At 38.0% G+C, this 25499-nt stretch overlaps 2 protein-coding genes across 3 annotated transcripts in view; one reads left to right on the top strand and one right to left on the bottom strand.

Annotated features, from left to right (window-relative positions):
* The window catches only part of LOC134657464 (lysyl oxidase homolog 3A), a 29918-nt gene extending 7422 nt beyond the window's left edge, over positions 1-22496 (top strand). Inside the window, exons 4-9 of the mRNA XM_063513028.1 lie at positions 3560-3791; positions 8100-8251; positions 11307-11443; positions 12129-12286; positions 17275-17369; positions 22362-22496. Of these exons, the coding sequence (XP_063369098.1) occupies positions 3560-3791; positions 8100-8251; positions 11307-11443; positions 12129-12286; positions 17275-17369; positions 22362-22484 (897 nt within the window). The 3' untranslated portion in view covers positions 22485-22496. The remainder of the gene's footprint in view (positions 1-3559; positions 3792-8099; positions 8252-11306; positions 11444-12128; positions 12287-17274; positions 17370-22361) is intronic.
* Positions 1-25499, bottom strand: part of LOC134657439 (ABC transporter G family member 20-like) — a 333481-nt gene that overhangs the window by 221268 nt on the left and 86714 nt on the right. The window lies entirely within an intron of this gene.

The raw sequence follows: 25499 nt of genomic DNA, 5'->3' as shown, positions 1-25499 counted from the left end.
CACCAACTGAAGGGTTATTAAGAAAACACTTTAAAAGGGAAGCTTTTGACGTCACGTCTGTCAGGAAGTATTTACGAGGGGCGTTCAAAATATTCTCGGTATTGATATCTTACGACCTCTTCTAAAATTTCTTTCGTTACTGGCCGCTAAGGTTTATTCATTGACATTAAAAAAAAGTATAATTCGAACCGAGATAGTCTTTTGTTTTTCTGCAATTGCTGAACAAACATGAACATCATGTGCGAATTGACAATGTTAACTAAATTAGAACATCGATGCGTGATAAAATTCTTGACAAAACAGGGTAAAAATCAAAAAACCATAAAAGAGGAAATGGATTGTGTTTACCGTGAGTCTGCTCCTTCTTTATCTACCATTCAAAAGTAGTCAAGCGAGTTTAAACGCGGAAGGGAGAGTATTGAAGATGACCCTAGACCTGGCCGGCCTGTAGTAGCTACTTCACAAGAAAATATTGATAAAGTGGAAAAACTTATATTGGAAGATGGTCGAGTGAAGGTAAAATCTATAGCACAAGTAACCAATCTCTCTATTGGTACCGTACATGATATTATACATGACCATCTTAATATGTCAAAAGTAAGTGCAAGATGGGTTCCGCGAATGCTGACTCGGCTTCAAAAAGACATGCGTGTAGCTTGTTGTTCCGATTTTATTGACCTGTGCGGTGAAAATCCTGATGAGGTGCTGCAAAGAATGGAGATGAAACCTGGGTTCATCATTATGACCCAGAGAGTAAACAAGAGTCCATGCAGTGGCACATTAAGGGTTCAGCTCATCCCAAGAAGTTCAAGGTCATCCCTTCAGCTGGCAAGGTCATGGCCGCGATATTTTGGGATTGTGAAGGAGTATTACTAATCGATTATAAAGAAAAAGGTGTAAATATCACAGGACAGTACTACGCTAACATTCTACGTCAATTAAAGGATGTAATTAAAGAAAAGAGGCGAGGAAAGTTAACGAAAGGTATTCTGCTTCTGCATGACAACGCCCCCGTCCATACTGCTCATATTGCCAAGGCAGCTATTGTTGAATGTGGGTTTAAAACTATTACTCACCCACCGTATAGTCCGGACTTAGCCCCCAGCGACTTCTTTTTGCTCCCCAATCTTAAAAAGGATCTGCGTGGAAATAAATTTTCTGACGATGAAGCATTGAAGGCGGCAGTGGAGGAGCATTTTTACACGAAAGATAAAAAATATTTTTACGAGGGATTAAAAAAAATAATTGATCTATCTTTTAAGTGTATGAACATAGGGGGGGAGTATATTGAAAAATAAAAATATCAAACTTTTCGTACTTGTTTGTTTTCATTCTCATACCGAGAATATTTTGAACACCCCTCGTATATAAGGCTGTAAACTTTATGAAATTATTATAAGTATCGAAGGAATATGTATGTGATGTGTGTATAAAAAAACCGGACGAGTGCGAGTCGGACTCACCCACCGAGGGTTCCGTGATTTTTTGTATTTGCAGTTATGGCGGCAACAGAAACAGGTACATCATCTGTGAAATTTCAACTGTCTAGCTATCACGGTTCATGATATACAGCCTGGTGACAGACAGACAGATAGACGGACACTGAGTCTTAATAATAGGGTCACGTCACCCTTACAGCGACAATTTCTATTTTAAAACCTGTACCTGTACCTGTAAACTATAAATAGTAGCTAATTTGTTTGTGACGTCACATGATAGTGTTTCATATAAATTCCATAGCAGCAAAATCGTTTTGACAGTTTGAAAAAGAAACTGATTTGACTAGAAGTCAAATACCCTATTCGAATTAACTATAGGTTAGCCAGGCGTGTCTCACTCCGCGATTTCGTCGCTTTGCTACAGGTAGCTAAAAGTACATCCGTTCGGCCCCACTTTTGGGGAAAGCCATATCTGTGCTGATCGTAACAGACGCGTTTTGTTAGAGAGTGAGGCTTCTGTACTTAGTACTATTATTTATTCTGTGGTTTAGCTTTGAAAGGGTTGAATTTTATCAAAAGAACACAGAAGAAGCTTTCAAGTCCCTAGACTATTATCAGCAGATTAGATTGTATTTATAATACAATTAAATCCAATTACTCCTATAAAGTGGATTTCCTTACAATATCACTTTGTCTAATGAATATCCGTCTGTCAAGTTATACACTTAATATTAGGCAATAACTTGGAGGACTTCGGGTTCAAGCGCCATCTTGATAGTCACGGCTCGTGATTAATTCCTTTGTTTTTAGCTCATTAATATTGTTAAAAGTGTAATATCGATAGCTTATTATACAGTAAACTAATGTGGTAGTGTGCAGTGAATGGAGAACTAATCTAGAAATGCGTTTAACCACCAATTTGGAGTCAACGGCCGGCAGTCCACGTGCTACTTGTAAAACCGGCTAACGCTTTACAAGAGCTAATGAAGTCACTGTACACTGACTGTCTATTACCTTGATACCAACTTGATACTGGCGAAATAGTCCTACTGGACTGAAGCCATAAATTTGAAACTTAAAAGCCATAAAAATGAAGAACAAATAACAATTTACTTGACGTTGGCTACGGGCAACACCGCCCTCAAGTCCATAACAAGGAAAAAAAACTTGCTTCAAACATTGTCTCGGTAAACATCTTTTCTGGAAGTTATTATATCGGCAGAAGTATTGCGCAGATTTTATGTTTGTTCGTGAAAAAGTACCCCTTTCAAACATACAAACAAAAATTAATTAAAGTTGTTTTCAAATTACAAGACTGGTTACCACTAAGTAATACTTATGGCACAGGATAAATAATAGTACAGAAGATTCAGTCTCTAACAAAACGCGTCTTTTACGACAGATATGACCGCTAGGTGACGCAAGCGCGAGCAGGCGTCCGTTCCGTAGCGGTGAGCGGCAACTACTATGGCTAGACCATGGCTAATACACACCAAAAATTGGTGTGGCCCGCATGTACTTGTGTAGCGACGCGACGAAATCGCGGAGTGAGCCACGCCTGCTTATGCCAGTTTTTTTTTGAAACATAACAACTTCGCAATTGATTGAGACGTAAACAACATTGGAGCTACAGGAACCGAGAATAACCAATGTACTTATCACATTTTACCTTGAATAACTTTCGACACAAACACGAAGCTTTCTGTTACTTTCAAGGCAACCTTAATAAAGGTTGAAGGCGTATAACAGATTCCAGCTTAAGGATGACTCACGCTAGACCGAGCCGGGCCCGGGCCGAGGCGTCCGACATGTCATTTTCTATGACGGCCGATCGGTAATCACGTGGTGCTTTCCATAGAAAACGAAGCGCCGGTAACTCCGGCCCGGCCCCGGCCCGATCTAGCTTGAGTCATCCTTGAGAGCTATATAAAAACTAATTACAAGCATAGACAAGTATACCTCATGTCATTGTATGTGCAAAGTTTCATTACAATCCAATACGTAGTTTTAAAATGAGAACGAAACTCCGTACGGGAAGATGAAATTCGGCCGAGTCTCTTAAAATTAAGTAATTTCCTAATTATTAAAATATTTATTTTACTAATATATTCTTTGTTCAGATATACTACAACGGCGAATGGGGCAGTATTTGCGCAGACGGTTGGTCTCTCTACGAGGCCATAACCGTCTGCCGGCATTTAGGCCTCGGGTACGCGGCGCAGGCCTCGCAAACGAACGTGTTTGGGGCCTCGAAGATCGTCCTGAGCGGCGTGGAGTGCCAGGGGAATGAGAAGAGTCTGTTTCAGTGCAGTCATGAAGATATCGGGACGGTTAAGTGCTCAGGGGATGTGGGTGAGTGGGAAATTGAACCTTTTTATAGTTATAGATTTAGGTAATATACAATTTTCAGATATGAATATAGTTAAGCTACTGTTTCATTGGTGTTTACTTACAATTTATTAAAGTACAAATACGAAGTTATAAGCCACGCAAATCTTCACAGTCACAATCAAGTTGTTACCAATGATAAGTACTATGATTTTTTCCCCACTTTTTAAGGTGTTTTGTTTATGGTGATAAATGGTCAAACACAGTTTATGTAACCTCAATTTTGTCAATTTTTGCCTTTTATTCTAAACTAGCGCCAAAGGGCAGTTAGACTGAAAAGTCAAATAAGCTCTTTATTAAGTCCAATACTTTGACATGCTTGTTCTAAAAAGTTGTCCAGAAATTTCTGCATTCTACGCTTTGCCACAAATTCTTTAGTAAGTAGGTACCTATCTAAATATTTTCTTGCATGGTGTGAAATGATTAGGTGAATAGGTATTTAGGTATCCCAATTTTGATGGTTTTCTTTAGTTGATGAAAACTCCGTCAATTCCGCCATATATGAAACAATCATATAAAAATCTAGCATAGCTTTTTCGCATGTTCGATTTGAGGTATTTAACATTAGCGATTTAGCAGCTACTATGAAACCAATATTACAAAACCTTTTAGTAAAAACCAATTTAGTATAATGCCATGGACTCATTACAGCATAGTAATGTGCCATCGCCAGTAAGTCCCGTTACCGAAAATATCGCCATATCAGTAATAATTATACTATTAATTAAAAATAATAAAATTAAACAATAGTAACCTAACCGTAACTAGCCTCAGCCAGCCTATTATGGATAGCTTTATCCATCTTTATCCACGTGATAAAATAACTGTCACTGTTTAACACCGTGGGAAAGAAAGTGACGGACACCGTTTTATCACGCTGTCACGTAGACAAGAACGACCATCATATCCGTACAGCCAGCCTATTATGGATAGCTTTATCCATCTTTATCCACGTGATAAAATAACTGTCACTGTTTAACACCGTGGGAAAGAAAGTGACGGACACCGTTTTATCACGCTGTCACGTAGACAAGAACGACCATCATATCCGTACTGATCGAGATTTTGACTGACACAAACCGATATTAGAATGATATTCATGGAATCATATCAGTAATGGGCCGGCTAAGATCCAAAATTATGATTTCGATAATCCGAGCCACCAGCATGTGTATCCGTGGGACACGGCTCAAATTCAAACCCATCCAACATTTCTTCGGTCTCAATGACGGTGCAGCCATACCTAACCCGTCTACCTCCACCCTGCACCAGCGCCATGTTTTTGTTGTTGCTCATTCTGTTTTTTTATAATGTTACATTTTTGATAATTAAATGTGATTAATTATGAAAAAAATCATATCAGTTCTTAGCTGTCATTCTCGCGGGCGTCGCGCTCGTATACATATATATGAAGAAGAAGAAGAAGAAAGAATTTATTAGCACAATAACATAACCTTAAAACTAACTAAGAGTAAGGTGTAACTAACTAACAGTAGGTGTCACGGTACGAGCCACATGGCACATTCCGCGACGCTGATTTTCAGTAAGGACCAGTGGGTGGACTAGGTGGCACTCAGTGAAGGACACGATGTACAAAAATAAGGACGAACTTAAACAAAATATGCGAAATGAACGCGCGAATGACAGCTAACTGATATGGGCCCGATTCGGATTTTGAACTAGACATCCATTAGATGTCTATTAGACATCACCAAGATACGACAACGATATGTTTAAGATCTTACTTGTCAAATTTGACATTTGTGCGATTCTGGAGATACTCTTAAACCATTTCCACAAGATATTATTACGATATTTTAACGTAAAAGTGACATTTGTTGCCCGAATTGAGCTGCAAAAGAGAACTAGTTGAAATCTAAACTACAACGTATCTAGTACATATCGTATCGTTCTCTAGTCTAGAATGGATCTTGTTTTCCGAATACCGCGGTATGATTCCAATACTAAACTTATCGTTCTAATATCGGGTTGATGTCAGTGCACGTTTGAATTGACCTGTCTAATTGCACCTACTCTGACTAATATTACCAATATTACCGGAAATATAGGGAATATTGCCAGTAATGCTGGTATAAGCACATCATTACAGCCTCGGTATCGGGGTCATTTAAGCTACGAAAATCGAATTAGGCTCCCGGCGTGTTCCGTACGTAAAATTTAAAAGGCTGTAAAATGCCGGCTGGGGTATTAACGGTTTAACACTTACGCTCTCGCCACGACATTGCGCGACTGGCTTTGGCTAAGGCACAGAATAAATAATAGTAGCACAGAAGATTCACTTTCTAACAAAATGCGTCTATTACGACAGATATGGACTCATGGACGGCAAGCTTAGATTTCACAACCACGTGTTGGAGATCTCTAGAGTATGTTTTTATAGACTTAAGATATTATATAGTGTACGTAGATATTTAAGTACTGACGTAAGAATATCTCTATGTGAATCTTTGATTCTGTCAAAACTTAACTATGCCGATATTGTTATAGGTGGATGTCTATTGTACCAAACCAAAAAACTATTGCAGCGGCTGCAGAACGCATGTGCACGTTTTTGTTTTAATATCCCACCTCGAACCCATGTAACTCCTTATTTAAATAATAGCGGGTTAATGAATATGGAATCGCGGCGGTCGCTGCATTTTGCTTGCATGCTCTTTGGCATTATAAAATCTATGACGCCCCTCTACCTCTATGAAAAGTTAACTTTTTCACAACGCCATATTAGGGGAGCCATACGTCTTCTTTGCCCTAGACACTGCACCGCAGCATTTCGTGGCAGTTTTAAATACTCTGCCACGAAGTGCTGGAACAATATACCTCCACCTATAAGGAACTCGCCATCAATTGGTTCATTTAAATGTAAATTTAAAAAACACATTTTAACCTTACAAAAAATATAGTTATGGGTATATTCCTGTGCCATATATCCCTACTAGAACGAACGCCTGCTAAATAATTTATTTCACCTTGTAAGCCAGATAAACCAGATTAATGACTGTTTAGGTACCGTAGTTTGTTATTTTAGTTTTTAATTGAATAATAATTATAGCCTTATTAAATTTACTTGCAACTTTTGCACTTATATAAAATTTGTACCTTAGCGTGTAGTTGCGCTCTCTCGGAAGGGTTTCCACGGAAGACCAGCGTCGAGATCCTTAGATGGTATCTTGACATTACGCTGAGTGAGACCTTTTCAGTGACGCTTAATAATAAATTAGTTCTGTTGTCTCATGTAATACCTAAATTTAAGCGTTTTCTGAATAAATTTCTTCTATTCTATTCTATTCTATATGACCGCTAGGTGGCGCAAACGCGCACAGGCGTCCGTTCCGTAGTGATGCGCGGCAACTACTATGGCTAGACACCAAAATTGGTGTGGGCCGCATGTACTTGTAGGTACTTGTAGCGACGCGACGCAATCGTGGAGTGACAACTGGTTTTGATACGACCTTGACGATCGTATTGGTGATTGGTGCGCATCTCACGCATGACTTTCACTTAATTTTGCATGTACCAATCAGCGAGAGCGACCTTCAAGGTCGTATCAAAATTAAGATCAAAACGGTAACAAGTTGTTAATACTGAATCGGGCTTCAGATTAGATGAAATTGTTTAAGTATGCAAAGGAAATATTGCCTTGCCTCCTTTCTATTACCTACAGGATGTTTTTAGGGTTCCGTACCCAAAGGGTAAAAACGGGACCCTATTACTAAGACTTCGCTCTCCGTCCGTCCGTCCGTCTGTCATCAGGCTGTATCTCATGAACCGCGATAGCTAGACAGTTGAATTTTCACAAATGATGTATCTCTGTTGCCGCTATAACAACAAATACTAAAAATAAAATAAAATAAATATTTAAGGGGGCTCCCATACAACAAACACGATTTTTTTGCTCTACATTTTTTTGATGGTGCGGAACCCTCCGTGCGCGAGTCCGACACGCACTTGGCCAGTTTTTTTCAATAACGTTACGTATGGTTAAAATGTTTCAAATATTTGAATTAGAAATCGGAAATCTGCCTCGAGGCATCCTGTATTACCAATTCACATTAAAATATGGGGCATTATCTATGAAAAGGGACCTTATTATCGATGGCGCTTACGCTGCACCGCTGTGCATCATCTTCATCTGCTGGGCTTCATCTTCGCACGGCATTGTATTTACATCAGAGCATCGTTAATAATGGCGTAAGCGCCATCGACAATAAGGTCCCTTTTCATAGATAACGTCACATATTTCCTTTTTTGCAGGTCACGTGGCAGCAGTGGTGTGCACAGACCGCCTCGCAGATTTAGAGTTAGACACCGTAGCCATAGAAAGATCGGCACATCTTCAAGACGTTCCTATGTATCTTCTGCAATGCGCTATGGAAGAAAACTGCCTGAGCAAGACCGCATACGAGGTACCTCTCTTCTTCCTCGCATTGTCCCGGCATTTTGCCACGGCTCATGGGAGCCTGGGGTCCGCTTGGCAACTAATCCCAGTAATTGGCGTGGGCACTAGTTTTTACGAAAGCGACTGCCATCTGACCTTCCAACCCAGAGGGTAAACTAGGCCCGTATTGGGATTAGTCCTGTTTCCTCACGATGTTTTCCTTCACCGAAAACCGACTGGTAAATATCAAATGATATATCGTACATAAGTTCCGGTAAACTCATTGGCACGAGCCGGGGTTCGAACCCACGACCTCCGAATTGCAAGTCGCACGCTCTTACCGCTAGGCCACCAGCGCTTCCGCACACGAGGTACCATACAAGTAATTTATATTGCTGTTATGCGTGACACCACTTGACTGTACTATACCCTCGAGCCGCCCAATGTACAATAGGATGACCACTCAGTTTCGGCATAGAGAAATATAGTAAGCCAAGAGTGCTCACTCCATACATTAGTTCAGATTATTAATTTCAGTGTCTACATCTAGCATCGAGTAGCGGAACTATCAGTACTGCTACTTGACAATAGATGTAGCACCGACCAGAAACTCTTATTCAAGACTTTCCGGTCGGTGCTACATCTATTGTCAAGTAGCAGTACTGATAGTTCCGCTACTCGATGCTAGATGCTAATAGTCTTTTTGGTACTAAAACTGATGTATGGAGTGAGCACTCTATGTATTTTTTTCTCTATGGTTTCGGTGGAATATCAACCGTAATTAAAAACGTCACGTAAAAATTTCGAACAAATGAAATTCAACCCAATTGAAAATACAATAAGATTCAAAGTTGGCTATAATTATGGTGGGCGGCACGAGGATACTATATTAACATACTGGCCCCATTCTTATTGCCCGTAAGGTCTTTAGATTATGTCAATGATCTAAATAAATATTACAAATCTAAATTTCGCAATGGAATAATAAAATTGATATGTATTTTTAATTTATTGATGAGGTCCGATAGGACGAAACAATGTCGAACCACAATTATATTCAAGTCTAATTTGGACTTACCTATTTAAAAATGTAGACTGACTAAATTTATAAGTATAAATAAATAACAACTTGTAAGTCGCGTTACGGATAAAAATAGGTATATAAGCTGTTTTAGCTACTTAGTTTGTACACCTACTTATATTAAGTATGTTTTTTTATGCAGATAACTAAACTAACCAAAACTACCGGATAACTATCCAAAATTGCGAAATTTCCACATTGAGAACTCTGAAACATTTAACATTTTTTGGGGCTCGATATTTTCCGTTTAAAACATGTATGTTTCCCATGGGATTACCGTTTTTTTTCGTCATATATTTGATTTTTCCCGCAATTTTCACATCTGTTACTTTTGGTTTTGGTTAAAATCATTTTCAATAAAACTTAGACTTTGTGCCGTTGCTCCCTGTGTCTACTATCTAACCTAAACATTAAGTTTTTGATTTAGCAGCTTGCTTTTTTTAATTATATAGGACTAACAAGGAGACAAATTGCCTGGCTTGCAAGTGCATTGCCGGCCTTTAAGAAGGGCATATGCTCTTTTAGGAACATTATTAAACTATTAATATTTAATTTATTAGGTATATTCATGGAACATTAAATAAAATAATAATATAAACTATCTATAAATAAACTTAAAATAAACGCCTTATAAATAAAAAACGGCTTCCAAGTCACTGCCGATGGGCAGCGTGCCTAGAAGGCTGGCCGCATTGCCACGTTGAATCGCAATGCTAATGCGTTGAGCAAAATATTGGCCAGCCCTCTGGTCCCTTGTGACCTAAACATTATGTTAAATATAAAAAAAACTAACTTCGCAATATAATTTTATCGTTCCGACTTATTTACGATTATTCAAGTCAGTGAATAGTTAAATGTTAACGTCGGGCGTGGGCGTGATTGGTTTGGCTACCGAGGCGAACAGTTTTTTGACAGAGCAGTCTTCAATATTATTCTATTATTTTTTGGGCTCCTTCCACTATGGATTCTATTTTTATTATTATTGTCTGGTTGACGTAACTGGTGACCGAAGAGCTGGCGTCTTCCTCGCACAACGTATCAGCATTGCGATACAGAGAAGAAATGCCGCCAGCATCCTTGGTACAATGCCTCAAGGGCCTATTTTAGATTTAAGTTAGTTATTAATTTAGCGTAGTAGTACTACTGTATAATATATATATGTATATGTTTTATGTAAATAAATTGTTATTACATTTTTCTTTTATTCCATAAAATCAAACTAAAGCATGGGTGTGCGTAGGAAATTCTACGATAAGACGGTAGTCAGGTAGGTAGTCGGTAATGAGGTATCATTACGTATACCTCCCGCTTCAAATGATGGTCCCTAAGGGTGGTAGCTACCCGTCTAATTTCTTTGTCCAATGTCATTGCGTCTCACTCTCTCGCTAAGCAAAATGTGAGACGCCAATACACATTTACTGTTACTTACAAAGAAATTAGACAGATAGAATACCACCATAAGACAGTTCCTTAAAATATATTTTGAATAAATATGTTTTATTATCGTATTTTATTAAAACTTCCACAAAATAACTACAAACATATGACCATCTATCGACGCGTGAGGTATTTTTTTTTAAATAAGTAATAAAAAAAACTAAAAACACATGCACCATGTACGAAAACATAAATTTCGCCAAACTTTATAAGAGTTTGTTGGCCGTGCGCTCTTATCTTGGTTTTATAAACGAAGCTCCGGAAGCTCCGGCCCGGACACAGCCCGGTCTAACTTGGGTCATCCTTAAAGCTGCTGTGCTCAAACAAAAGCGTTATAATTGATATAACCTTTTTTTTCTGTATGGAAGCACCTTAAATAGGTATGACTTAAATAAATAAATAAATAAATAAAAATGATTTATTCGTTATATTAATTTAAATTACAATATTTGTCGTCATCAATTACGACAATTATTGTCGTGTACGTCATCAATTATAAACTGAACTGTATTTTTTTAATATAAAAAATCGTGAGTCATCCTTAATTGCTTAACTTTTTCATCAGATCCAAAAAACCAATCCCGCCTGGCAGTATGAGACCCGGCGCCTACTACGGTTCACCGCGGCTTCTCTTAACATCGGCAACGATGAGTTCCGGCCCTACTTACCTAAACATCTGTGGCAGTGGCATCTTTGTCACATGTAAGTTAAAACCTTTAGTGTAAGGCCTGAGTGGATGCTCGAGTTGGGCGTGCAGCGGGGCGGGGCGTGCGGCGTGCATGTTAAACCAATGCAAGCGTATAGGAGCGGCCTTAGTGCACGCTGCTCAAATTACTTGTGAGCCCGACGCCACGCTGCACGCCCCGCCGAACGCTCCGCTCCGAGCGTCCACTCAGGCCACACTTATGATCCGGGGCCCCGTGAATGTCAGCTGCCGCTCCGTTGGACTATTAAGACTCTTTAATCTGCCATCGTGTTGCATTGTGGGATTCAATAATCCTTTTTAATTATAGACTATCCTAAATTAGTCAAGGGGCGAGACTGCTTAAATTAGTCAAGGGGCGAGACTGCTTTTTCAGTCATATTCTTCCACGATCGGTGTCATGTGGATTACCACCAGCTAGAAAACGAAGGGCTTTCCTTAGAAAACGTAGTGCTTTCCTTAGAAAACGAAGTGCTTTCCTTAGAAAACGAAGTGCTTTCCTTAGAAAACGAAGTGCTTTTCTCAGAAAACGAACTGCCGGAAGCACCACGTGATCACCGATCACGTCTTAGAAAATGACATGTCCGACACCTCGGCCCGGGCCCGGCCCGGTCTAGCGTGATTCATCCTTAATACATATAATCCTATCGAAACAAATGTGAAATAACCGATCACTATTCCCAGGCACTACCACAGCATGGAAGTATTTGCAACGTTTGATGTCCTCAATGCGACTGGGCACAGAGTGGCAGAGGGCCATAAGGCCTCCTTCTGTCTAGAAGACAATACCTGCTTACCGGGTGTGGAGAAGAAATATTCTTGCAAGAATTATGGAGATCAAGGTACCTATGTAATTAATTCACTTACGACCGGTCTGGCCTAGTGGTTAGTGACCCTGCCTGTTAAGCCGATAGTTCTGGGTTCGAATCCCGGTAAATAAATATTTGTTCCTGAATTATGGGTGTTTTCTATGTATATAAGTATGTATATCGTCGCCTAGCACCCATAGTACAAGCTTTGCTTAGTTTGGTTTGGGGATAGGTTGATCTGTGTAAGATGTCCCCTAATATTTATTTATTTATTTAAGGTACAGTCTCAATACAATTTTGGCTTCGAAGACGGCCCATATTACGACTGACGTTTATCTGACACACATTTTATTACTAAAAGTTATACCTACTCCATAAATGTACCCCGCCCGCAAATTTGAATAATGCCCAATACATGTACAACACAATTTGCCGTTATTAAAAAAGTTTTGATTGGCTGAAATAAAATTCTATAGGTAGGTATGTCAAACGCGGCATTACAATACTCGTATCAGGGGCCTTTACCATGATGTCCTTATGCGATTATTTGAGATTCTGTTTAGGACCTAAACTGAATTGCTAAAGGACATATATAAGTCGCATAACTCCGTCCCTTTGCAATTCGGTTTAGGTCCTAAACAGAATCGCAATAAGGACATCATGGTAAAGGCCCCTGACGTTTGTGTATTGTGAGATATGACGTTGAGTCGCTCTCAAACCATTCACGTGACGTCATTTTTGAGCATTAAACGTGTTTATTACAATAAACATAATTTACAACATATATAATATGGAAAATTTTAAAACAAACTAACTTAGCTATAAAATAAAACGAAAACCTAATAACTACTAAATAAAATAAATACTTCTAAGAAATTTGGCCCCTTTGGCATGCTGTCGAGGTTGCTGGCAGCATTTCCCCACTCTATTGCGATGCTAATAATACGTCATGCGAAAAAGCTGCCAGCTTTTTGAGCTCTAGTCGGACTTCTATTAATTCAGGTAGTTATTCTAGTTCGGAGTAGGTTTGTAACAACTGAAGTAACTAGAAATCATTTATTTTTCGTGATAAACTTAGTGTAGATATATAAGGTTTAAAACATACATAATTACATATTGTTTACTACGAAATGGGCCTCGCCTCAGCGTAATTACTCCACAAATCTCTTCGTCTGTGAAATAAAAAGGCGATCCGATATCTTTTTGGTTAGGTACTTACCTACTTTTATCACGAAACTATTTGATGCTGAGTCGCTACGGAATTAGACACGAAATTTTCGCTATTGAAATGCTACAATTATATAAACGAATGTAGGTAAAATTATTCCCAGCAAATAGTGACAACATTTTAGACATTTTGGTAGAATTGTCATAAGAATAGAAATATTGATAATTCTCTGTAACAAAACTAATATATATTTTTTGCGAAGTAAAACTTACAGGATGTTTATTTTATATGACAAAATTAAATTATAACACCCTTCACGACAGCATTTTCATTTGCAATCTAACAGTTTTAAGGTCGCCAGCGCCTGGAATCTAGAATTTTCTGGAGCGATATATTAGACCTAGACCGTTTCAAATTGCTTTCCTGGCGCGTTGCCAGCGCCTGGTGTGAGATACGTTATATTTTGTGCAAGCGACGTCATAAAACCGAGAATGCTTGTTAGATTATGCTGATACCAACTTCTCCGCTTCCTTAATATCTTATTTTGACTACATTTAGTGTAAACTGAAATAGATGGCATACAGTGTGTAGCCTATAACGCGGGCGAAAAATTAAAACGTAGATTCTACTCCTCAAACTAGACAATGTTTGTTCAGCTACTTTTAAAAATAACTTGTGGTTTGTATTTTAAAACACTTTAAAATTTAATCGAACACGCAATGTATTACGAAATTGATTATGCCTGCACGGTGACAAGACTGACGGGCAGTGTCAATTAGACAGAATTTAAAGTACATTGAAAATATTATTTAGTTTGTTTGAAAAAGGGACAATTTTAAGACTACATAATTTCAAAAAGTTGTTGAACAAAAGTCTTTTTGTTTGAGGAGTAGAATCTACGTTTTAATTATTCGCCCGCGTTATAGGCCACACACTGTATATGTTAAATTAATTTAGTAGGTATTATTTCTGTATTATTTATATTTTTATTTTGTAAATACTTAATAAATAGGCTTGTGTCGGTCGCGAACTAAGAACTGTTAAGAATGAAGTCGCGTGAAGGACTGAAAGGAACTAAATCTTTTTGCGCGCTCTTAATCGGTCTTTAGGTCCTTTAGTTCAGTGGGATTGAAGAGCGTTTGACTGAGTGAAACAGAAAACGGTCGGAACGAAACGGTTCAGAATGTCGCTGGCACAAGTGCGAACGAGATGAATGAATCACGTGACTCACGAAATCCCGAAAAGTTTAGAGGAAAATCTAATATTTTCTATAAGTATATTTAATTTTTTTATTGTGTTAACGTGTTTTAATGAATATCGACCTAATCATATCGTACAAATTGAATTATATTTAGTTACCAAATATTGGGAGAACATCAAGTGTAAAACCGATTCCTATTCAGTCCCGGCTCTCAACAAGTTTAACGACCGACTGAACTAAAGGAACTAAAAGACCGAACTAGTTCGTTTGACCGATTGACCGAGAGCGGAGCGCTCTCTGTAGTGAATAAGCAGGCACAAGCCTATTAATAAATGCATAAAAAAAAATAGACGTGACGATGTACCTATGGCATTATCGGTACTGACCCACCCTATGAATCCGATTTACATGTGTGATTCTGAGTCTAATGTATTTTCTATGTGTTTCAGTACTTATATATTATACTAGCGACCCGCCCCGGTTTCGCACGGCACCTTAACAAATTACACATTTAAACCTTCCCCAAAAATCACTCTATTTATAGGTGAAAAACCGCATTAAAATTCGTTCAGTAGTTTTTGACTCGCGAACATAATGACATACAGACGCGGCGGGGGACTTTGTTGTATAGGATGTAAGTAGTGATATATCGTTGTGAAGTACCCCTCAACCAAGCCTTATTGAGCTTACTGTGTAACTTAGTTAACCCTTTATGTCATAAATACAAACATCACTCAAACGCCAAGATCCCGGGCGCAAGCGAGCTAATATAAACCCTACTTGTAAGTGTGAAGTTACTTTGACAGCGTCCGCCATAACACCTGCGCGGCACACACACACAGCACACACAGCGCACAGTTGGCGCGGTGGGCACGACTAGTAGATCACCTTAAGGGTAACATTCCATTTCTTACCGCAGCTGCACTACTGGTACTGAACTCGTCGCTGTATTACCAAGCGTGTCTCAGTCCGCGATTTCGTCGCTTTGCTACAGGTAGCTAAAAGTACATCCGTTCGGCCCCAATTTTGGGGAAAGCCATAAGCCGCGCGTGGTGCTGTCACCACCTAGCGGCCATATCTGTGCTGATCGTAACAGACGCGTTTTGTTAGAGAGTGAGTCTTCTGTACTTAGTACTATTATTTATTCTGTGCTGTTACTCTCAATTTCCATAGTAAAATGAACAGTAGTGCAGCTGCGGTTGGAAATGGACTGTAACCTTTAGGTGTTCTTGGCGTTCAAAAGGTTAATTTGTGTGATTAACTGCTATATTATTTATTTATTGAATCCCGAGAACTCCCAGAATACGCAGAATTATTATATTCCCAGCAGGCAAAACCAATTCTGAATTATATGAGTTCATAACTAATTACGCGCACGGAGTTTCCATTATCGGTGCATGAATTGAATTCGTTCGATGATTGGGTGCGGTGAACTTTTGTTGTTGAAGGGGGATTTGTGGCTTCATTTTGTTGTGCATAAAAAAATATGGTTGTCTGTACAGTCGGTTTACGGACGATAATTTTGCGTGATAACGTCATAAGAAAACATTGATGAAAAATTGCATACTTTTATACGTTACCATAGAGATCTGTCCATGACGTTACCATGGAGATCTGTCCACAATGTGACACTTTTTCGTGCATACTACCGGTGTTGATCGATTTATAAGATGGAAATCAAATGTAGTGTAGTTATCTGCCAGTTTGTTATTTACTTTTGTGTGGTTTTCGTGTTTACATTTATGAGTAGGCATACATTAAATAAAACTTCTTTAGCGGCGCTGTGTAAGTGCTTTTTGTGATGGGGAAAAAATGTTAAACTCGTGAGAGCGTAAGACGTAAGACGTAAGATGTCATTGAGTTTTCACTTCTGTCGGCACTCCCGGAGTGCAACCCGTTGTTTTTTTTTGACGTGATAATATCTTATAAATCGATGAACACCGGTAGCATGCACGAAAGTGTCACGTTGTGGACAGATCTCCATGGTATCGTTGTGGACAGATCTCCATGGTAACGTATAAAAGTATGCAATTTTTCATCAATGTTTTCTTATGATGTTATTACGCAAAATTATCGTCCGTAAACCGACTTTACAGACTACCATATTGTTTTTAATCTGAACGCGCCGCTTCAAACCAATACCTACTGGCCTACCTATGTACCTGCTACCTACCTACCAAGGATGTTGCGAATATCCGCATCCGCAACCGCGGAACTTCCGCATTATTTTCAATATCCGCATCTGCATCCGCATCCGCATAAAATCGATGCGGAGTTTAATGCGGATGCGGATGTGGAACAGGTCGGTACAGGAACGTCTTATCACCGGCGTAAGTGCTAAGTAATTTAGTTATTAGCCAAAAAAACCTATTAGAAATGAGCAGTCAAGCATGAGTTGGACTTAATGTATGGAACCCTTGGAACGCGAGTCCGACTCGCACTTCGCCGGTTTTTTGAAATTAGAATTACTAAAATGTAATATTTGACGTTTTTTATGTACCTATCTTGACATCCGCATCCGCATCCACGGATGTGAGCCTTTAAAAATCCGCATCCGCGGATGTCAAAAAATCGGCATCCGCAACATCCCTGCTACCTACCTACCTACCTACCTACACCTGCTGACCTAACGCTTGACTTGTCTTTTTGCAGGCATATCCGTCAATTGCTCCGACATTTACATGTACAACATCGACTGCCAATGGGTCGATGTTACCGACGTTGAGTTGGGTGACTACACTTTTAAGGTAACTCGGAGGACAGTTACACTATACCACTAACCCGGGGTTAAGCGGTTAAACCGTTAACCCAGTGTCAACTGGACTGGTAACCATCTTTTAATGAAAGCCTTTGTTTTATCCTGTTGTGTAAAATACTGTGTCTTTTTCTTTAAGAAATAAATATATCTAATCTAATCTAATCATGGTAACTCCAGGTATAACCGGTTAGCCCAGGGTTATAGTACGGTGCAAGATAGTTTTTTGGTCAGCTAGGATCGTATCTTGACAGTCAATAAATAAACCACAAATACGTAAGGTTAATGTGGCTAATTCCGTTATAGGGGCTATTCCGTCCACGAGCGTATATTTCTTTGATTTTCAATCGTAGGAAATAAACCATCTGCTTTTGATTGCTGAAACTAAAACCAATCGCTGTTTTTGTCGATGAAATTATCAATTTGGTTCGTTGTTCGAGAAAAACGCAAGTAGACGGAATATTCCCTATGGCGGAATTAGCCACATTGACCTTACATCAATGCATTTCTCTTTGAAATACGCAGGTTTAAGGTGACACTCCATTTCCAACCGCAGCTGCACTAATGTTCATTTTACTATGAAAATTGACAGTAACAGCGACGCGTTCAGTACCAGTAGTGCAGCTGCGGTCAGAAATGGAATGTTACCCTTACTCGCGATGTTTACCTTCGCCGAAAAGTAAAATATTTATAGGCATGTATCATTCATAAGTTCCGAGATGACTTAAACGGAAAGTAACGACGAACAACACTGAGGGCCTACCGCGAACCGCGTCCGACGTGTTGCCTCCTGTCGCACTTGTAAATTCGTAGGTAAGTGTGACAGGGAGGCAACACGTCGAGCGTGGCGCGGTAGGCCCTCTGGACTGAACGTCACACGGCTTATTGTCAAATCACTCAGCCTAAGCCGCTCTTGTTTTCTTTTAATTATAAAAGTATGTTTACACATTTTGCTTTATCCTCAGATTGGGATAACAAGCTTTGTCCAGACCTAAAGGTCACATTGTATTTCGTCATATAGGTCAATCGATTGACTGATTATAGTCGGGCACTGACTGGTTTAATGTTTGGCTACATTAAGCTGATTTGTATTATTTTAAGTAAGTGAAAATATAATATATAGCTGGTCAAGCAGATCTTGTCAGTAGAAAAAGGCGGCAAATTTGAAATTTGTAGGCGCGAAGTGATATCGTCCCATAGAAAATTTGAATTTCGCGCCTTTTTTTACTGACAAGATCTGCTTGACCAGCTATAAGTACTTACCACTTATACAACAAACAAGTTTGCCAGTAGCAAAAAGGCGCGAAATTCAAATTTTCTATGGGATGATAAGTTGATAACCCTTCGCGTACCTACTACCTATAGATTTTTTTAAATTTGCCGCTCTTTTCTACTGACGGAAATTGCTTGACAGAGTATATAAAGTACATACCTAGTTTTAGTGCCAAAATCAGCTAATAAAAACTTATTTCTTTCCAACCGATTGATAAGTGGTAGAGCTCGACCAAGCAAACTCTGCATAGTATTTTCAAAGACAAAGTATGGTAATGTCATCAATAATGTAAGTTTTTCATAATGACATTTAAAAACTTTATTCTGTTCAAGTCGATGCAAAGTTAGACGGACTCTACACACATAGATGTATTTATTAAAAGCATAGAGAATAGTGTCTTTGGTCTACTGTCGAGTAGATAGCGTTAATTTCAATATTTAACAAATTAACAGAATTATCAGTGAAAGAATAAGGATCAAAGTCAAATGGCGTTCTAACAGTTTTAATCTTCTGTCGAAAGATGGCAGTAAATTTACTGTGGCTATAGTTATGGGACACGGCACCTGTTATGGGACATTTAAGAGGAAATTTGGAGTATTTGTGATATTTCCCTGATACATGTAAAAGTTCTATCGCTTAGCGTGTTAAAAGATAAATGTACTATCCTTCTTTCATGTTTCAGGCGTGTTGTATCAAAGATACTGCAATTAGTTTCCACATAATTAATAAATTAAAACTATGCTTTTTTTCTCCAGTCATGGACACCAAATCTCCAGTAATGGAACCCCAGTAATGGCCCCCTATAATGGACATACCCTATCAGTATAAGATATTGGAATAGGGAATAAGTTTTTGGCAAAAAAATTCGTTATCATTAATTTTTGGTATAAGCTTTTATGTATTTAGCATGTATTTTTCTTTCCACAGCCAACTAATACTCATCGAGACAATTCTAACAAACCCAAACACAATTAGGTTGCGTTTATCACAGAGTTCCCACGGCCACCTCCTGTCTCCATCATGAGAACAGGTCCATGTTATCATAATATTGCATTGTCATCCGATTTGCATACGTAGGTATCCAAAATTTCAACCCAATCGGAAATCCGAAAGTGGCTCAAATTCAACTTCCAAGATTTGAACCACACTAACTAACATACAAACTAACAGGGCAAGTTAAATAAAATTTTGTATAAACGATATTAATTTATCCGAAGTCCGAGGAGACCTCCTGACGTAGTTCGTAACTACATTATACTTCTGTATTGTTTAAACATGAAATTACGGCATGGCAAGCATCATTATGTAAATTGTCCCATCATAGGAGGTATGCAGTTTTACAGCTCCTATAATGGGATTGGGCAAAATACCACTATTTTTTATACATCTCCTAGAGTCGCAACACAGTGTGTTGTATACCTTATCTCATCGTAAATGCAATTAACAAAACACATTTTAGTTTACACCAAGTAATCATTAATTACAATTGAATATATGAACTCACCTCTCTTAGCGAAGTTGTTAAGAATTCTTACTTGTAATTTTTTTCAGTGACACGACTACTTTTGGGTTGGCGCCAATTTCTTAAAAAGTAACCGAAATTAATAAAAAGTCAAACTTAAACAGCTCTATGACTCTTATTTATGGTAAAATATTGCCAGTGTTAACCACTCACATGATTCCGATTTTAACAAAAGGTGACCTGAACTGCTCTGCCATTTCGCAGATACGACGGCACAGTGTCATGATATTTTCAAAAATCGATAACTTTACTTCTGCTAAAGCATTTGCAACGATTCTTTTGGTTTTTTAATGATAAAGAAACAAAGAATTTATTTTACTACTATAGCATTGTGCTGTTATAATAAAAATAATTATTAAAAATTCACAAAGTTGACCCAATGAAATAATGTCCGCGTTATAGTAGAAAACTATTTTTAATTAAAAATCTAAATCGATAACGTATCTTTTTTTTGTATTCAATTTAAAGAAGACTTAATAAGCTTTTAATTGGTACTAAACATCTTGATAGCTCACCTATGAAATTGCCGAGTAAAACTAATTCAAATTCCGATAAGAAACTTTCGAATTGCTCAATCTGCTGTGAAACTATATATTATGTTCATGATTTTTTTTGTGGCTAATTTAGACACTGAAGTACTAAAATATAGTAAAAAACAGTTTAAGACACTAATAATCTTGAAATAAAATGCATAACTTATGCAATTATAACGATGATAGTAGCTATATAACTTAAAATAACAAAAGAGTATCTACGTACCTACTAAATTTTGGTGTTTTTATAATTGCCGATCACCAACAACCGAACTAACTTATAACTACACTAATACGTTTAATACATCCACCATAACACACACTTCACAACATATTAAGCACAATAAACCAATAATAACTATTAACACATAAAATTATACTGATTACAAACGTAAATAAGCCGGTAAACTGACTTCTTCCATCTCAAAAATAAAGATGGCTACCCATTTAGGGTGGAGACACAACAGCGCGCGGTGCAGATGTTCAACAGAAATAGGAACTTTAAAATTGTAATACCTAATTAATTATTTATTTAATCGTATAATTATTTAATTTATTCAATGTAAATAGCAAAGAAATATTAGTAAATACAAATTATAAGTAAGTAGTAAAAAAAATCCCAAAACGCGTATGCAACGCGTCTAGTACACCACATGCCTTACGATATGCAGAAATGCTTTAAGCAACCACAGTTGCCGGGTTTGTACTTACAATTTACCGTCACATGTTTTGATCGCTAATCCTGTGTAATACACAGTGATTTAAAACATTCTATGGTTTATTAATGTAACTTAATAATCGAACTAGTTAATGTCTATTGGTTGCTCAAGATATATTTAGTAATCTTAGAAATGTAGGGCATTCAAATAAGAAACACGTCAAGAATCTACAGAACTATTGTTTTGAAGTGATATTATTTGGTCATCAATATTAAGTAGGTCTAAAATATAGTTTTAAACTAATAGACCAATAAACGCGGAGTAGTTTAATATACATTACTAATAGAAATATCTAAATTTGAATACTTGAGGCATTTTAAAACACGCAGCAACTTTTTACACATCGCACTTCCTGAACAACTTGCAAAGTAAAATAGATAAGAAATACTGTGGTTGTGTCTATATGGTTGAAACATTTTTTAAATATTGTCACGTTGGTAGTCTGTGTTTTAAAAATTGTTTATACCGTATCTGTGCAGCCCTTCACAGATAATAAATAAAAAACCGCATACACTCCTTTTGCAACTCGAGTTGCGACGATCATTTTAGAGGTGCGCAATCTTGAAACTCTAGTTGCTGGAATCATGTGAGTGGTTAAATAAACTACTTTTAGATCATTATTTTAGAGGATTTGTGGTTTTGTGTCCCATTACCGGTTCCACGCCCATTATAGGGGTGTCTACTATACATAATTTATTTCGCCTCTATTTCAAACTCTCTTTGATTAACCTTTTCGACGCCGTGTCAAACACAAAAGCTGTCACGCTGACGCCACGTCACCGCAGTGTCAAAACTGTAATTGAACTTTATGCATATGCACGTAGGTCTATGTTGCTCTGTGGTCTGTGACCGATTAATCGATCTTTGGCGTTGAGCCTACGGTGCGGATATATCGGTCATTGGCGTTCAAAAGGTTGAAAGGAAACTTTTTCTACAGGTAGCGGTGAATCCACACGCCCGTATAGCAGAGCAGCAGTTCCACAATAACGCAGCGACGTGTGTACTACGGTTATCAGAGACATACGCGAGTGTGTACGGCTGCACGCTTGGACGACCTTAGATTTTAATATAACTAGTGACCCGCCCCGGCTTCGCACGGGTTAACAAATTATACATAAACCTTTCTCTTGAATCACTCTATCTATTTAAAAAACCGCATCAAAATCCGCTGCGTAGTTTTGAAGATCTAAGCATACAGGGGGAAGCGACTTTGTTTTATACTATGTGAAGAGCAAATACACACGCCCGTATCCTCTAGCCACCCAGAGACCTATAAAAAGGTCTCCTGTTCCATTCTAATTTGAACTTTGTGTTGACAAAATAAAATTTAATTTTGCTTGGCAAGGTTTGACGTATGGGTTGCTAGAGGTATAGTAGAACAGCAGTTCCACAATAATGCGACGACGTGTGTATTACCGTTATCAGAGACATACGCGAGTGTGTTCGGTTGCACGCTTGGACGACCATAGATTTTAAAACGTCGTGCCTACATTTGTACTACCCATAGGACATACGGCATACTTATGTACAGGTAGCAAAACCACAGAATAAATATAGTACGGCTCTTCTGAGGTGAACTTTTCGCTTCAAACCGTAATCTTTCAAACAAAGGCCATTGTCTCTATTATCGCAAAAGCGCTTGCTCCCGACTTGGCACGTGCCAGTAGAACATTCATATTGAAAAACAACCGGTATCGTCATAGTATTAAGGTTCAAATTTAATGTCACTGATATTCTAGATATTACGTTTTGGTAGTGTAGGACGATAAACCGCCCCGAAGCGATACGGCGCTCATATTATTTTGATACTTAGTGTGGTGTTAAAAATCAAACGCGGTTATTTATTATATTGTTTTATTTAAATGATTAGCTTGCGGTGGTAAATGTAATAATTTACAAAGGTGCAGCTGCAAGCATTGTTATTTTTTCTTATCTTTAAAATAACGATACTGTGAAATTAGCACCTCTGATGTAATGCCGACGCATAGTAACAATAAAAACACTGATAAGGCAAACATGGAGCTTTGAAGCGTACAGCTTTTCTAACAAAACGTCACGTGTCAACGGTCAGAAGAAAGGTCGGTTATAATATAAGAAAGAAATTGATTATATCTGATTTTTTATGACACGATTTTATCTAGTAGTACGTATAACTGTTTATATACCTACACGGAAAAATTTTGATTATACCTATGTTAAACTTATTAATCTTAAATTTAGATTTTGTTATATAACAAATATACAACGCTTTATCATAAATAACCGTGTTTCATTTTTAACACCACACTAAGTATCAAAATAATATGAGTGCCGTATCGCTTCGGGGCGGTCTATCGTCCTACACTACCAAAACGTAATATATAGAATATCAGTGACATTAAATTTGAACCTTAATACTATGACGATACCGGTTGTTTTTCAATATGAATGTTGTACTGGCACGTGCCAAGTCGGGAGCAAGCGCTTTTGCGATAATAGAGACAATGGCCTTTGTTTGAAAGATTACGGTTTGAAGCGAAAAGTTCACCTCAGAAGTGCCGTACTATAATAGTATTAGGTACAGAAGATTCACTCTCTAACAAAACGCGTCTATTACGACAGACATGACCGCTATGTGGCTCAAGCGCGAGCAGGCGTCCGTTCCGAAGCGGTGCGCAGCAATTACTATGGCTAGACACCAAAATTGGTGTGGGCCGCGTGTACTTGTAGGTACTTGTAGCGACGCGACGAAAGCAGTGTAGCAACTCTGCATACATTTTTATATTTGGTCCCATCCAATAATCCCGCCATTGCACAGTATGTGTCTCGGCTGACTTGCCATAATTATCCATTTTAGCCTTCCCATTCCCCCGTAGAATCCCAAAAAAATAATTGTATACCTAATCAAACCCTCATTTTGTGTACTATAAGAGCCACCTGTGTTAAACCGTTAACTGACTGTCAAATTGTACTGGTAACCATGGTAACTCAAGATTTAACCGGTTAACCCCGGGTTAGTGGAATGGTGCAAGTGGCGCTTATTTAACTTTCGCAGGAGGTATTAACCAGAATACATTCTGTAATATTGTAGGATTTAAATGAATAATAAAACACAAATGTGATTTCTAAACCGCTTTTATTTACAAAATCTTAACTTTACTATCACAATGCCAACAACATCTAATTGAGCCATTATAATTCTATTGTACTCTAAAATAACACCCATTATCAAACCAATAAAATCCTATTTACAGTGACACCTTCCACCTTCATCCTTGTGATTTATAGCAAAATAAGTATAGATTTTCCGCGTAAGTCCGAGCGTACTTTTGGAAGTACAAATTAGAATATTCAACTAAGTACTACTACAAAATTTAAAAAAAGGAACAAAATAAATATGTATTTCATAAATTATGAATGTCAGATATTTACTTATAAATTGATAAACATAAATCAAACTGAAATGTGATGTTACAAATGCCGACTGTATGCCAAATTTTATAAATAAAATTAGTAGTTATATATATTTTTTGCATTTACTGTTAAACAAACTGTGACAAACGAAAAAATGCCACTTAGTGACATTTTTCTACGATATTACACTAAATTTGTACGATTAACTTCTTTTCAAATAAAGGATGACTCACAGATCGGGCCGGGGCCGGGCCGGAGCTTCCTTGGCTTCGTTTTCTATGGAAAGCACCACGTGATCACCGATCACCTGTCATAGAAAATGACATGTCGGACGCCTCGGCCCGAGCCCGGCCCGGTCTAGCGTGAGTCATCCTTAAAACAACACCATAAACTAACTATAAAATAAGGGGTACGGAAGTGGCCCCACCAAGACAAACCAAACTATTTCACAATATCGCCATTCGTTTTTGAGCTGACAAATTGACAATATATATTGTATTTTTGTCATGATAATAATTCCATTCAGTCTATCCTATTATTTGTTTTATTTCACTTATTAAAGCTTTATCGCTCTTGATATTAAAAACAACTACTTATTCTAAGATACTCTTAAAGCTATTTTCATTGTGTCAAGAAAAAATACAATAAAATAATGCAACTAAATATACATAAAACAGAAAAA

Source organism: Cydia amplana, chromosome 20, assembly GCF_948474715.1.
Source record: "Cydia amplana chromosome 20, ilCydAmpl1.1, whole genome shotgun sequence".
NCBI lineage: Eukaryota > Metazoa > Arthropoda > Insecta > Lepidoptera > Tortricidae > Cydia > Cydia amplana.
The sequence above is the reverse complement of the archived record's forward strand: the minus strand, read 5'-3'. Positions and strand labels throughout refer to the sequence as shown.